This window comes from Misgurnus anguillicaudatus, chromosome 12 (genome assembly GCF_027580225.2).
Source record: "Misgurnus anguillicaudatus chromosome 12, ASM2758022v2, whole genome shotgun sequence".
Classification (NCBI taxonomy): domain Eukaryota; kingdom Metazoa; phylum Chordata; class Actinopteri; order Cypriniformes; family Cobitidae; genus Misgurnus; species Misgurnus anguillicaudatus.
The window spans coordinates 39,689,435-39,704,549 of record NC_073348.2 but is presented as its reverse complement, the minus strand read 5'-3'; the positions used below and the strand labels follow the sequence as shown (position 1 = coordinate 39,704,549).

Sequence of the window (15,115 nt, the reverse complement as noted above, 5' to 3'; positions counted from 1 at the left end):
GCAACGTGATTTATGTTAACATTCTTTTCGGATAAATAATTTTTAGGATATACTTCTGTCATGCCGAAATAAAATGACAGATCCGCTATGATGCAGTGATTACAGACACAGGGAAAGCACAATGCATGATACCACAAATAACGACAATTTAATGTTTCAAAGAGAGGGGGCGATAGCGAGGCAAAAGTAACGAATTGCAGCTTTAATAATGATAGATGCACATCACCTAAATTCAAAAGATCACTGAGATTGTATGATGGTCCTGACAGCTGTTCTGGAGTCAGTGTCATTGGACAAGTTCATTCCCGAGACGCCCGTGTCGAGTGAGACTGGAGATCTGTCACCCTGCCGATCTCCATCCACACCACGACACCTGCGCTGCAGACAGCCAGCAGGTACCATCTGCTTTCATCTCAGATTCTCAGGGAATATTTTAAGCATTGACCTTAAATACATTAAATCAGTTTATTCCTTTCAGTCCACTTGTATAGTGCATTTTTATTTTTATTTGCTTTGTATGTAAATGTGGTTGACCTATTTCACTCTGTCATTTATCAGGTGTTGCACTGAAAAAGTTAATAAATCCAATGAGATCCAACTGTTTCTTTAATGTGCTTGTTGTTGTGACGTCATAACCACACAGATTTCTAGTCACACATGTGTTTAAAACATGATAATCTGTTTGTCTTCTGATAGGTCAGTCTCCTGATAACAACCGCTGTTCCGTCTCTCCGGCCTCCGCGTTCGCCATCGCCACAGCCGCGGCTGGACACGGCAGCCCGCAAGGTCAGACGACACAGATCGCTTCAGACGGCTCACACGATCTCCTACGGCCTTTGGTTATGATCCCGCTGTGAGAAAAATACACACTCACAGTATTCCCCTGCTTTCCTTTTATTCAGGTTTTAACAACCAAGAGAAATCGTACGACAAAGAGTTTCTCATCCGCAGGGCTGCCACCAACAGGGTTCTCAATGTCCTGCGCCATTGGGTTTCCAAGCACTCGCAGGTTTGTGTGACTGCCATCTTTTCCAGCCCTGACACTCTCTTCCATCTGCTCTCCACTGATTTATTACTCATAACATCTCACATAGAGGACAAAATTATATTGGTCAGTCTATATCGGGGGTTTTCAAACTGTGGGTCGGGACCCACTCGTGAGTCGCACAGTAAGATAACGTGCATCGTGCAAAGTCACTTGGCTGTTGTGATGAATGATTTTGATATAATATACCATCATGTATTTTGGTATTGCAATTAACCTTATAAAAATATAAACTACCCTTCTAAAAGAAAACAAATGTGTGTGTTTCTATTTGAAAATATTGTGGTGGGTTCTGAGAAATTATGAGGATTATATTGGATTAAGTGGGAACAAAATGAAAACTTTGGGAACCTCTGTTTGATGTATATTATCATCCCTTTAATATTCCCCAGCAAGCAATTTTGCCTTCAAAAGATGTCTAATAGCGTCCAAACACAGGCCAGACATCTTGGCTAAAACAAGGCAAAATTACGGCGGTCACGTAACATTTAATAGACATCTAACCACACCCCAATAATATGTGAAATACAATAAATGATAGCAAACAGCTTGTAATTACTTTTGACTTTGCTTACATGATGAAATATCAGCGACATGGAACCAAATTCGTTTATTTTTTGAAGTCTGTTACTCGTAACCGGTATACATCAGCTTTATAGTTAAAGGTGCAATGTGTACATTTTAGCGGCATCTAGGGGTGCAATTGCGGGCCAAACACTTCACTCTGACTAAATACTCCATTCGGGCTAAATGCTGCATTCGGGCTAAACGTGTAATTTGCGCCAAATGCACCATCCAGGCTAAATGCAGCATTCAGGCTAAATGCGCCATTCAGGCTAAACGTGTAATTCGCGTTAAACGCAGCATTCAAGCTAAATGCACCATTCAGGCTAAATGAGACATTCGGGCTAAACTTGCCATTCAGGCTAAACACGGCATTCGGGCTAAACGCGGCAGTCGGGCTAAACGCGTCATTTGCACTAAACGCACCATTCGGGCTAAACACGGGATTCGGGCTAAATGTGTAATTTGCACTAAACGCACCATTCAGGCTAAACACTGCACTCAGGCTAAATGCACCATTCAGGCTAAATGTGTAATTCGCGCTAAACGCACCATTCAGGCTAAACGCTGCACTCAGGCTAAATGTGTAATTCGCGCTAAACGCACCATTCAGGCTAAACGCTGCACTCAGGCTAAATGCACCATTCAGGCTAAATGTGTAATTCGCGCTAAACGCACCATTCAGGCTAAACGCAGCATTCGGGCCAAATGCACCATTTAGGCTAAATGTGTAATATGCTCTAAACGCACCATTCAGGCTAAAAGCAGCATTCGGTCTAAATGCGCCATTCAGGCTAAACGTGTAATTCGCGTTAAACGCACCATTCGGGCTAAACGCAGCTTTCAAGCTAAATGCACCATTCAGGCTAAATGAGACATTCAGGCTAAACTTGCCATTTAGGCTAAACACGGCATTCGGGCTAAACGCGGCAGTCGGGCTAAACGCGTCATTTTCACTAAACGCACCATTCGGGCTAAACACGGGATTCGGGCTAAATGTGTAATTCGCACTAAACGCACCATTCAGGCTAAACACTGCACTCAGGCTAAATGCACCATTCAGGCTAAATGTGTAATTTGCACTAAACGCACCATTCAGGCTAAACACTGCACTCAGGCTAAATGCACCATTCAGGCTAAATGTGTAATTCGCACTAAACGCACCATTCAGGCTAAACACTGCACTCAGGCTAAATGCACCATTCAGGCTAAATGTGTAATTCGCGCTAAACGCACCATTCAGGCTAAACGCAGCATTCGGGCCAAATGCACCATTTAGGCTAAATGTGTAATATGCTCTAAACGCACCATTCAGGCTAAACACTGCACTCAGGCTAAATGCACCATTCAGGCTAAATGTGTAATTCGCACTAAACGCACCATTCAGGCTAAACACTGCACTCAGGCTAAATGCACCATTCAGGCTAAATGTGTAATTCGCACTAAACGCACCATTCGGGCTAAACACGGCATTCAGGCTAAATGTGTAATTCGCGCTAAACACACCATTCAGGCTAAACGCTGCACTCAGGCTAAATGCACCATTCAGGCTAAATGTGTAATTCGCACTAAACGCACCATTCAGGCTAAACACTGCACTCAGGCTAAATGCACCATTCAGGCTAAATGTGTAATTCGCACTAAACGCACCATTCAGGCTAAACACTGCACTCAGGCTAAATGCACCATTCAGGCTAAATGTGTAATTCGCGCTAAACGCACCATTCAGGCTAAACGCAGCATTCGGGCCAAATGCACCATTTAGGCTAAATGTGTAATATGCTCTAAACGCACCATTCAGGCTAAACACTGCACTCAGGCTAAATGCACCATTCAGGCTAAATGTGTAATTCGCACTAAACGCACCATTCAGGCTAAACACTGCACTCAGGCTAAATGCACCATTCAGGCTAAATGTGTAATTCGCACTAAACGCACCATTCGGGCTAAACACGGCATTCAGGCTAAATGTGTAATTCGCGCTAAACACACCATTCAGGCTAAACGCTGCACTCAGGCTAAATGCACCATTCAGGCTAAATGTGTAATTCGCACTAAACGCACCATTCAGGCTAAACACTGCACTCAGGCTGAATGCACCATTCAGGCTAAATGTGTAATTCGCACTAAACGCACCATTCAGGCTAAACACTGCACTCAGGCTAAATGCACCATTCAGGCTAAATGTGTAATTCGCACTAAATGCACCATTCGGGCTAAACACGGCATTCAGGCTAAATGTGTAATTCGCGCTAAACACACCATTCAGGCTAAACGCTGCACTCAGGCTAAATGCACCATTCAGGCTAAATGTGTAATTCGCGCTAAACGCACCATTCAGGCTAAACGCAGCATTCGGGCCAAATGCACCATTTAGGCTAAATGTGTAATATGCTCTAAACGCACCATTCAGGCTAAAAGCAGCATTCGGTCTAAATGCGCCATTCAGGCTAAACGTGTAATTCGCGTTAAACGCACCATTCGGGCTAAACGCAGCTTTCAAGCTAAATGCACCATTCAGGCTAAATGAGACATTCAGGCTAAACTTGCCATTTAGGCTAAACACGGCATTCGGGCTAAACGCGGCAGTCGGGCTAAACGCGTCATTTGCACTAAACGCACCATTCGGGCTAAACACGGGATTCGGGCTAAATGTGTAATTCGCACTAAATGCACCATTCAGGCTAAACACTGCACTCAGGCTAAATGCACCATTCAGGCTAAATGTGTAATTCGCACTAAACGCACCATTCGGGCTAAACACGGCATTCAGGCTAAATGTGTAATCCGCGCTAAACGCACCATTCAGGCTAAACGCTGCACTCAGGCTAAATGCACCATTCAGGCTAAATGTGTAATTCGCGCTAAACGCACCATTCAGGCTAAACGCAGCATTCGGGCCAAATGCACCATTTAGGCTAAATGTGTAATTTGCTCTAAACGCACCATTCAGGCTAAAAGCAGCATTCGGTCTAAATGCGCCATTCGGGCTAAATGTGACATTCGGGCTAAATGTGCCATTCAGGCTAAACACGGCATTCGGGCTAAACGCGGCATTCAGGCTAAACGCTTCATTTGCGCTAAACGCAGCATTCGGGCCAAATGCACCATTTAGGCTAAATGTGTAATTTGCTCTAAACGCACCATTCAGGCTAAAAGCAGCATTCGGTCTAAATGCGCCATCCGGGCTAAATGTGACATTCGGGCTAAATGTGCCATTCAGGCTAAACACGCCATTCGGGCTAAATGTGGCATTCAGGCTAAACGCTTAATTTGCGCTAAATGCTCCATTCGGGCTAAACACGGCATTCAGGCTAAACGCAGCATTCGGGCCCAACGCGTTATTCAGGCTAAATGTGTCATTCGCGCTAAACGCAGCATTCGAGCTAAACGCAGCATACGGGCTAAACGCGTCATTCAGGCTAAACGTGCCATTCGGACTAATCGTGCCATTTGGACTAATCGTGCCATTTGGACTAATCGTGCCATTTGGGCTAAATGCTCCATTGCACTTAACACATTATTTGCGCTACACGTGTAATTTCCGCGTTTCGAGCCACATGATGTCTAATCGCGTCTTTGCATTGACTTAGCATGTAAAGCACTCATGCTTAACGCTTTATTTTTTATCTTAAAAATAAAAAATAGACCCTTATAATCACATAGTTAGCATTTGCCATTGTTTTTTCCATGCTGTGAATGACCCAATTACAACAGATTTTTGAGAATCACAGTTCATGTGACACAGCCTTGCACCTCTTCAGTTCAGTCCCTGTCACACCTGCTTTACACTGCAGTCCTTTACTGAACGTAATAGTGGCTGCGCTAAATGTCACCAGACACCCGCAGAGCCCCTGAGGGCCGAATCTTGTGTTTACCCACTCACCCTCATCCACACAAATGTCCTTTTTGCTTTTACTCTCTAATGCAGATGGTTCATTTATTGGAGAAATGTTTTAATCTATGCTTACAAGAAGTGTTTTATCCAAGTGTTTTTTATCTAGTATAGTATGGAGGACCACAAGAGTCATGCAAAATGTAATAAAGAACTTCAATATTTAATATCTACCTGGACAATAAAAATAGCAATTAATAGATTTGTTTAAAAATGCATTAATTAATCTATAAATAAGTAAATAGTCAAAGTTACAAAAAAATCATTATGTAACATTTTATTAGGCAATAAAAAGTGAGATTATAAAAATAATGTAGAAATGAAATATTAATTCATTAATAATTAGTTCAAATTAATATAACAATTTACAAAAACAACATAAAACACTCAGTAAGTTCATCATTTTAAGTTGCATTATAAATTCTTAATTAAATAATGGAATTTCAAAATTTATTTCAAAAAGCGATTTAAAAAAAGAAGTAAATGACTGGATTTATGGATTGAACTACAAATGAAGGTTTAAATTGGGCATTTAAAAGTGCATTTCCATTTAACATTTCTGTTTCCATTTTCCCGATGGTTCTCCTTATTCTTTTCGGTATTCGATTTGCTTTTCGTTTTAGCCTCTCTATTTAGCTTTTCCGTGACCCTTTGGGTCCTCATCCGAGATCTATAAAGCTGTGCATGACGTACAATCAGAGCCAATCAGCGAGCTTGTTACATTCACCTGGCCATAGCTAATTTGCATTTCTCATTTGACCTTTTGCAAGGACCCAAAGGGTCACGGAAAAGCTAAATAGAGAAGCTGAAACGAAAATCAAATCGAATTGCGAAAAGAATAAGGAGAACCATCAGGAAATAAAAACCGAAATGTTAAACGGAAATGCCCTTTTAAATGCCTAATTTAAACCTGTATTTGTAGTTCAATTTATAAATCCAGTTATTTATTTCTCTTTTAAAATCACTTTTTGAAATACATTTTGAAAATTCCATTATTTAATTAAGAATTTTTAAATGCAATTTAAAATGATGAACTTATTGAGTGTTTTATGTTGTTTTTGTAAATTGTAATATTAATTTGAACTATTTATTAATGGATTAATATTTCATTTCTACGTTATTTTTATAATCTCACTTTTTATTGCCTAATAAAATGTTACATAATGATTTTTTGTAACTTTGTCTATTTATTTATAGATTAATTAATGCATTTTTAAACAAATCTATTCATTGCTATTTTTATTGTCCAGATAGTTATTAAATATTGAAGTTCTTTATTACATTTTGCATGACTCTTGTGGTCCTCCATAGTATAGACCCTAAAACTGTCAGATTTTGGGTTATTTGTGTCAGTATAACTGTGTGTGTTTTGCTGTTATGTGATTTGCAGGATTTCGAGATGAATGCAGAGTTGACAACGGCTGTGATCTCTCTCCTGGAGGAGGTGCTCAGAGATCCTGATCTACTTCCACAGGAACGGAAAGCCACGGCAAACATACTAAAGTAAAACACACTCGTCTACAACCACTACAAGATGGAAAAGACATTGTCAATCAATAGTATATCTGGGTGAACTTAATCAACAGTCTCATGGGTTAATAATGCTTGTGTTATTCCTCAGCGCTCTTTCTCAGGATGATCAGGACGACTCGCAGCTGAAGATTGAAGACATTATGCAGATGGTGAGAATCTCTCAGTTTCTTTACACCTCATACTACTGTAACACACATACACGCGTTGAGCTCTGTTGTATAACTCGCATCAATGTGTGTGTGTGTTTTTCAGTCCGAGTGTCCGAGGAATGAATGCTTTGAGTTGCTCTCAGCTATGGAGGTTGCTGAACAGATCACACTGTTGGATCATATAGTTTTCCGGAATATTCCATACGAGTGAGTCTACAGGAATATTTGATCCGAGCACAGACAAACTGCTCATAGTATATGAAAATTTATTTTATTAACAACAGTTTTATATAACATAAAACCACCGAAAATATGAAAAATATGCTGTACACAGTGTTGGGTGTAACTAGTTACTAAGTAATTAGTTACTGTAATTTAATTACTTTTCCCTTGGAAAAGTAAAGTAAGGGATTACTCTTATTTTCCTTGTAATCTAATTACAGTTACTTCTGATGTAACTAAATACTATAATACAATAGTGGATTTAACATGATTTTAGTTTACAATTCTCATTATAAACTGGTTGATTATTAGCATTAATATTAATGTGATGTTGGCTGTTTATTAATACTTAATAGCACATATTAATGCCTGATTCTGCAAAACCTTATTCTACATCCTTAACCCTCCCCATTTCTACCAATACTTAAAATTAACAACTTCTTTGTTATTAATAAGCAGTAGTTGGAGTATATTGATGCAAAAGTAGTTGAAAGTTAGTTAATAGAGAGAATTGGACCCTAAAGTGGGACCAGAATAATTGATGTACTTTTATATATTATTTTTTTGGGCCATTTCAAGCCTATTCTTGTATCATGTACTAAAAGGATTTAGAAAGTAATTAGTAAGTAATTACATACTTTTTTGGAGAGAGTAATTTGTTAAGTAATCTAATTACATGATTGAAGATGTAATTAGTAACTAGTAATTAATTACTTTTTTTGAGTAACTTACCCAACACTGGCTGTACATATATAAATAAATATAGCCGTGGAAAAAAAATTGAGAGACCACTCCAGTTTTGACTTTAATCATCATTTCTAGATAACTAGGTTTCTAGATAATAGACATTAAGTCACCCAACAGCAAATATAAAAGACTGAGAACATGACAAGACCCATGAAAGATCTGACTAAAAATCAGGGTTTTCGAATTTTTCCTAAAATATATGTAAAACAGTATTGTGTTATTGAGAAATGAATTTGAACGTGTTTTCTCTGCAGTATTGAAGATTGGAAACACTACATCTTTTTTTGTTATTTTGACCATGGTTCCCCCCATTTTAATTTTTAGTAAATAAATGCAAATATAACCTTTTTTTAAAGACCTTTTTTAATGTTGTTGGTAGTTGACCGAATTAAACAAAAATGTTCATTTTACTTAAACACATATTTATAAATAGTAAATTCAGTCTCTTTATTTTTATTTCACAGCTTTATTTGAAGAAAATTTATTTTCATTTTTAAAAACTAGGGCTGGGCGATATTGACCAAAATGTATATCTTTGTAATTTTGGGATGGATTGCAGAATGCGATAGATATCTCTAAAATAAAAGTTTACATGTAAGTAAAAGCCTCATGTGAGATGTCACAAACACCTTTATTAAAGGTGAAAATTATGAAAATAAAGGGTTTTCCTCCCATGTGGGTGATTCTCACGAAATCCAGACTTAGAAGGTGTCCAGCATCACATTTTTTTAAAAAGCTCTTGAAGCCAATTTTTTTGCACATATAAGATTAAGGTCTGAACTTACTATAGCCATTATTTTAGAATATTTAATAAATATTTCCTATAGAATTATTTACATTTTTTAGATTAGCATTATCAAAAATTATCATTACCGCAACATGATATTATATTAAATATATGCATTTACAAAGTCATGTTTCGGTAATGAGAACTAAAAAGTTGTCAAATTTCAACTTTTATCTGGAGAGAAAAAATATGAACTGCTTATCTGGTAGCCATCTTGAGTGTCACATTTTTTTAAAATATTAGTTCATTGAGGGCTTAAACAATGATTGAAAATTGTTGCGGAGGATGAGAAAATTGGTCTTGGACACATTTATATTCCTTATTATTGTCTCTACATTTACCAATAATCACCAAATACCACATGTTTCTTTACTGTAAATGTTTATAATTTAACATGCACAAAAGCTTTTTATTTTTTAGATTTTTTTAAATTATTTCCATGTCAAAGAACCCAAATCCATTCATGAACGTTGCGGTAATGAAAATGTTTCCCGTAAATGTGGAAAAAACAACAAAATTGGATTGTATAATGGCATTTGAAATCATGTGCAAAATAGTACATGAAGAGACGTTTGCTTCTTATTTTGATACTCTGACTTTGCATTTACTTTTTTATCAAAATGTTTCATGACACCTCATGAGTCTAATTTCGCGAGAATCACCCATATGAGCTGGTTGGAAATCTTCTCTATAGGAGAAGGGTCATATCAGACCAAATGGTTTTGTCTCATCCCGTATCCCGCTTGAAGAAAATACAGTTATATTACCAAAATACCACCAAAGTCATTTTAAGGAAGTCGCTGCCATGTTTGCAACTCCTCCAGGTCTTTGTTACAGCATGACCTGTCATATACTGCGCAAAGTCCCTCCCCCAGATGATGTCATTCTATAATGGACGCATCTTGTTACTATTAAATATCTTTAATATCGCCCAGCATTATTACAAACTATTGTGAAATTCCTGTTGGTGTTTTACTTTAGTACTCAAGTTTTTACAAATTCAACTTTTCAGAGAGTTTCTGGGTCAGGGCTGGATGAAGATGGACAAAAATGAAAGAACGCCATACATTATGAAGACAAGTCAACACTTCAACGATGTAAAAATCATCAACATTAATCAAACAAACATTTGCACACATATCACAAAATATTGAAGTGATCATCAAAAACATTTTACTTTAATTGTGTGGAGTGATCAGATTATTTTCATTGAAAATAGTTTAAAGCTCTGCATTCTTATATGATGAAAGATTTGTTTCTTTAAATGGATCCACACAGACGACACATTTATTATTAAAGTAAAGAGGCTACATTGAGAAGGTTATATTGACTTTGTATCATCCATATTTGATGGGTTCAGATGAGCAACCTGGTGGCGTCTGAGATTATGGCTCATACAGATGTTGGATCCAGGGCCAGCTCGATTGAGAAATGGCTCGCCGTCGCAGACATATGCCGCTGTCTTAACAACTACAACGGTGTCCTGGAGATCACATCAGCCCTGAACCGCAGCGCTATCTACAGGTTAAAGAAAACATGGGCCAAGGTCTGCAAACAGGTGGGGCACCATGAGCTTATAGCAGATATACACATTTTTATTTTGCAGGCAAATGTTTATCTGCTGGCTGTTTGATATAAAAGGGACAAGACATCAACATAAATGACTGATCCTATTTGTGTTTTACTATAGTATTAGTGTCATTGTTGACTATTTGAATTGTTTCATTGAATTTGCACCAGTTTGTACCAATTTTCTTTTGTTATCAGACCAAAGCCCTTATGGACAGACTGCAGAAAATCGTATCATCCGAAGGAAGATTTAAGAACCTGAGAGAAACCCTGAAAAAGTATGTTTATATATGTTATTTACACATAATATCAAAAAACTATCAGATTATATGGGTATATGTATATTTTGCAGTTGTAACCCTCCGTGTGTGCCGTATCTGGGTATGTACCTGACTGATTTGGCATTTATTGAGGAAGGAACGACCAACTTCACAGAGGAGGGTCTCGTCAACTTCTCTAAAATGAGAATGGTAAATGACCGACTTCTCAAATGGCCGCCAAATACTTCAGTTTGTGGCATTTGTAGAGGTTAACGTTCAGATTGTGATTCAGTTTTAAAAATCATGAGGCTTCAAATGAAATAGCGATTGAAGTACCATTTTCTTATGTCTTTATATTGTTTCTTTTAGATTTCACACATAATTAGAGAAATCCGACAGTTTCAACAAGCCCCCTACAGGATTGAGCTTCAACCCAAGGTACAGTTTTCTTTATTTATTTCTTATATAGTCGTTTTTAAAAATAGTCATGCAAAATAAGCAACTCTTTAACTCAAGCAAGCCTCAACCCTTTTTGCATATGCCTTAAATGGGAATTATTGTGATGCTTGACTTTATGGAAGAAGTGTGTTGTAGTTTCAACAAGCTTTCTGTAAAAGTGATTTCTGTTAAAGAGATTATTTCTATATGGAAAAGACTTTAAAGTCACCATTAAACGAATGTAGTGATTGTCTTATTTTCCCCGTGGTGGACATACTGTATATCTGAGTGAAACGGCTTCTGAATTGAAAAAAGGTAGGGCTGGACTTGATTTTGTCCATCAAGAGTTGAATGGATCATTTGGAAGTTGGTCGTCATGTTGCTATTGGCTAATTCCTGCAATCTTTTCCCAGACCCTGGAAAATTAAGTTAAATAAAGTAGAAAATAAGTTGAAATTAAGTAAAAAATTAATTGAAATAAAGTAGAAAATAAGTTGAAATTAAGTTGAAAATAAGATGAAGATAAGTTGAAATTAAGTAGAAAATAAGTTGAAATTAAGTTGAAATTAAGTAGAAAATAAGTAGAAAATAAGTTGAAATTAAGTAGAAAATTAATAGAAATTAAGTAGAAAATAAATTGAAATTAAGTAGAAAATAAGATGAAGATAAGTTGAAATTAAGTAGACAATAAGTTGAAAATAAGTTGAAGATAAGTTGAAATTAAGTAGACAATAAGTTGAAATTAAGTTGAAAATAAGTTGAAATTAAGTTGAAATTAATTAGAAAATAAATTGAAATTAAGTTGAAACTAAGTTGAAATTAAGTTGAAAATAAGTTGAAATTAAGTTGAAAAGATGTAGAAAGTTGAAATTAAGTAGAAAATAAGATGAAATTAAGTCGAAAATAAATTGAAATTATGTTGAAAATAAAATGGAATTAAGTAAAAAATTAAGTAGAAAATAAGTTGAAATTAAGTTGAAAATAAGATGAAGATAAATTGAAATTAAATAGACAATAAGTTAAAATTAAGTTGAAAATAAGTTGAAATTAATTTGAAAATAAGTTGAAATTAAGTTGAAAATAAGATGAAGATAAGTTGAAATTAAGTTGAAATTAATTAGAAAATAAGTTGAAATTAAGTTGAAAATTAATTGAAATTAGGTAGAAAATAAGTTGAAATTAACTAGAAAATAAGTTGAAATTAAGTTGAAAATAAGTTGAAATTAAGTTGAAATTAATTAGAAAATAAATTGAAATTAAGTTGAAAATAAGTTGAAATTAAGTTGAAATTAATTAGAAAATAAATTGAAATTAAGTTGAAAATAAGTTGAAATTAAGTTGAAATTAAGTTGAAAATAAGTTGAAATTAAGTTGAAAATAAAATGAAATTAAGTCGAAAATAAGTTGAAATTATGTTGAAAATAAAATGGAATTAAGTAAAAAATTAAGTAGAAAATAAGTTGAAATTAAGTAGAAAATAAGATGAAAATGTAAAGAAGCATAATAGAACTCCTTTAACATTTGCCATTTTTTTCAGGTTACTCAGTTCCTTCTTGATAAGACTCTTGTAATGGATGAAGACACGCTGTATGATTTATCTCTAAAGATTGAGCCACGTCTCCCCCCTACACGCTAAACATCCTCATGTTTACATCGGACTGCAAACTATCAGAAGTACGAAGTACGAAGTTGTTTATATGAAATAATAATGGGCTAATGTATGAAAATCCATACATCTGAACTGAAGTCTATCCAGTATGGAAACAGTAGCTTGGCCATAAAATCAAATCCATATCTTGTGTGCGTGCGTGTGTGTGCCTGAGTGTGTGAATGAATAGGTTATATGCCTATTTCTGCTTTGAAATGTAAACATCTATATTTCAAATATATATAAAGAGAAACTTTATGTAAGCATTTTTCCATTGAAATGGGCATTGGTTGAACAAATGTGGGTACCACAATGCTTTTGATGTAAACTCAGGTTCAAATGTGCCTTTTCCTTAATATCATGTAGTTACATTTCATCGTACATATTTCTAGCATGATGCATTTTAATATCTGATATTGTCTGAAAATGTTTTACCTGAATGCAAAATATTAGAAGCCTGATTCCTATTTAAGAGGTTTTGTATGTGTACAAATGTATATTTTGTATGTGATACGTGTTCGATGAGGCTAAACAGTGTTTACCTGTAACTAGCTGGTCCACTTTTCCGATCAGTCCTCCATTTTAAAAAAATCCAAGGACCACAGCAACATCTCCATCTACTGGCAAAGGATGTATGTTATAAGCTTCACCAAGCACCTTTATTGTTTACCAAATTTAACATGTTTTTACTATAGTAATTTATTAATGCTAGATATTAATTCAGGTATTTAAAAACAGATGGACTGCATTTATTTATAGTAGCATGTTAGTTTATGTCAGTTTTTTTGGACAAGTGTGTGCATAAATTTGCATTTAAATAGCTACACATTTGAAATAAAAATACATTTAAATGAGATGAATTTAATTTGCAATATATTTTATGTTTCTTCTGGATAAATGATAGGAAATGTTAATATACACTTTGACGTCTAATGACATTCTTACGTAAAGAACTGTAGTGCAGTGATGGTAGCAGATGGTATTACCATAGTACTGAATGATTACTTTATTCATTTATTATTGTATTTACATGCTTCTTAAATGCACTACACACAATACCATGGTAATACCATGTAAAAAAAATAATGGTAGTTTTTGATGAGTGCAGATAAAGTTGTTTACTTTTGCATAAACGTGAGAATCACTCATGGGTTTACAGGTTGGTTTCAGAAGAAAACATACCCATTTTTCAACTTTATATTTTAGTCAGTTTTTGTACAAAGTAAATGGATTATTGTTTGACTAATGTGAATATGAATACAAGATATGTTCATGTAAAGAATATGAAGTGTTTTATTTATCATTTATGTTTATTTCAGCATTTTATTATTTATACACATTTGAAGTAGTTGACTGACCTACATTGTTTTTTTTAAATAATTTAGTTAAATAATTGAATTCATGCACACTTTCTTGACCTTTGTTTGTATAAATGAATGTATATCTGTTTTTCAGCTACAGACACAAATGTATCCATGATGTTTCTGTTTAAAAACTTGTGAAATAAAACTTTGTCTTTTCTTCTGTACTGTGTGTTTATAGCCTGATAAGACCTATATGTGTCTGTCTGTCTGTCTATCTTTCTGCCTACTTGTCTATCTGTCTGCCTCTCTATCTATGTGCGTGTCTGTCTATCTGCCTGTCTGTCTATCTATCTGCCTACCTGTATATCTGTCTGTCTATCTATCTATCTGCCTACCTGTCTGTCTGCCTGTCCATTTATTTGTCTGTTAGTCTGCCTAACTGCTTAAACGGTCTGTCTATCTTTCTGCCTACTTGTCTATCTGTCTGCCTGTCTATCTATTTGCGTGTCTGTCTATCTGCCTGTATATCTGCCTGTCAATCTATTTGCCTGTCTGTCTGCCTACCTGTATATCTGTCTGTCAATGTGTCTGTCAGTCTGTCTATCTATCTGCCTACCTGTATGTCTGCCTGTATATTTGTCTATCTATGTATCTGTCAGATTATCTATCTTTCTGCCTACCTGTCTGTCTGTCTGTCTGTCTGTCTGTCTGTCTGCCTGCCTACCTGTATATCTGTCTGTCTATGTGTCTGTCTGTCTGTCTATCTTTCTGCCTACCTGTCTGTCGGTTTGTCTATCTATCTGCCTACCTGCATGTCTGCCTGTATATCTGTCTGTCTATGTGTCTGTCTGTCTGTCTATCTTTCTGCCTACCTGTCTGTCTGTCTGTCTGCCTGTCTATCTATTTGTGTGTCTGTCTATCTGCCTGTATATCTGTCTGTCTATCTATCTGCCT

General features: G+C 36.0%; 1 protein-coding gene across 4 annotated transcripts in view; it reads left to right on the top strand.

The window, feature by feature from the left end:
* Positions 1-14,385, top strand: part of rasgrf2a (Ras protein-specific guanine nucleotide-releasing factor 2a) — a 35,347-nt gene extending 20,962 nt beyond the window's left edge. For 3 of the 4 annotated variants that reach the window (XM_055207451.2, XM_055207450.2, XM_055207452.2), the window contains 12 exons: positions 270-395; positions 697-786; positions 903-1,009; positions 6,895-7,007; positions 7,126-7,186; positions 7,290-7,393; positions 9,955-10,039; positions 10,303-10,500; positions 10,710-10,789; positions 10,864-10,981; positions 11,141-11,209; positions 12,747-14,385. In XM_055207451.2, the coding sequence (XP_055063426.2) occupies positions 270-395; positions 697-786; positions 903-1,009; positions 6,895-7,007; positions 7,126-7,186; positions 7,290-7,393; positions 9,955-10,039; positions 10,303-10,500; positions 10,710-10,789; positions 10,864-10,981; positions 11,141-11,209; positions 12,747-12,845 (1,250 nt within the window). In that variant the 3' untranslated portion in view covers positions 12,846-14,385. The remainder of the gene's footprint in view (positions 1-269; positions 396-696; positions 787-902; positions 1,010-6,894; positions 7,008-7,125; positions 7,187-7,289; positions 7,394-9,954; positions 10,040-10,302; positions 10,501-10,709; positions 10,790-10,863; positions 10,982-11,140; positions 11,210-12,746) is intronic. The other variant, XM_055207453.2, reaches the window with a different exon arrangement.
* The last annotated feature ends 730 nt before the right edge of the window (positions 14,386-15,115 follow it).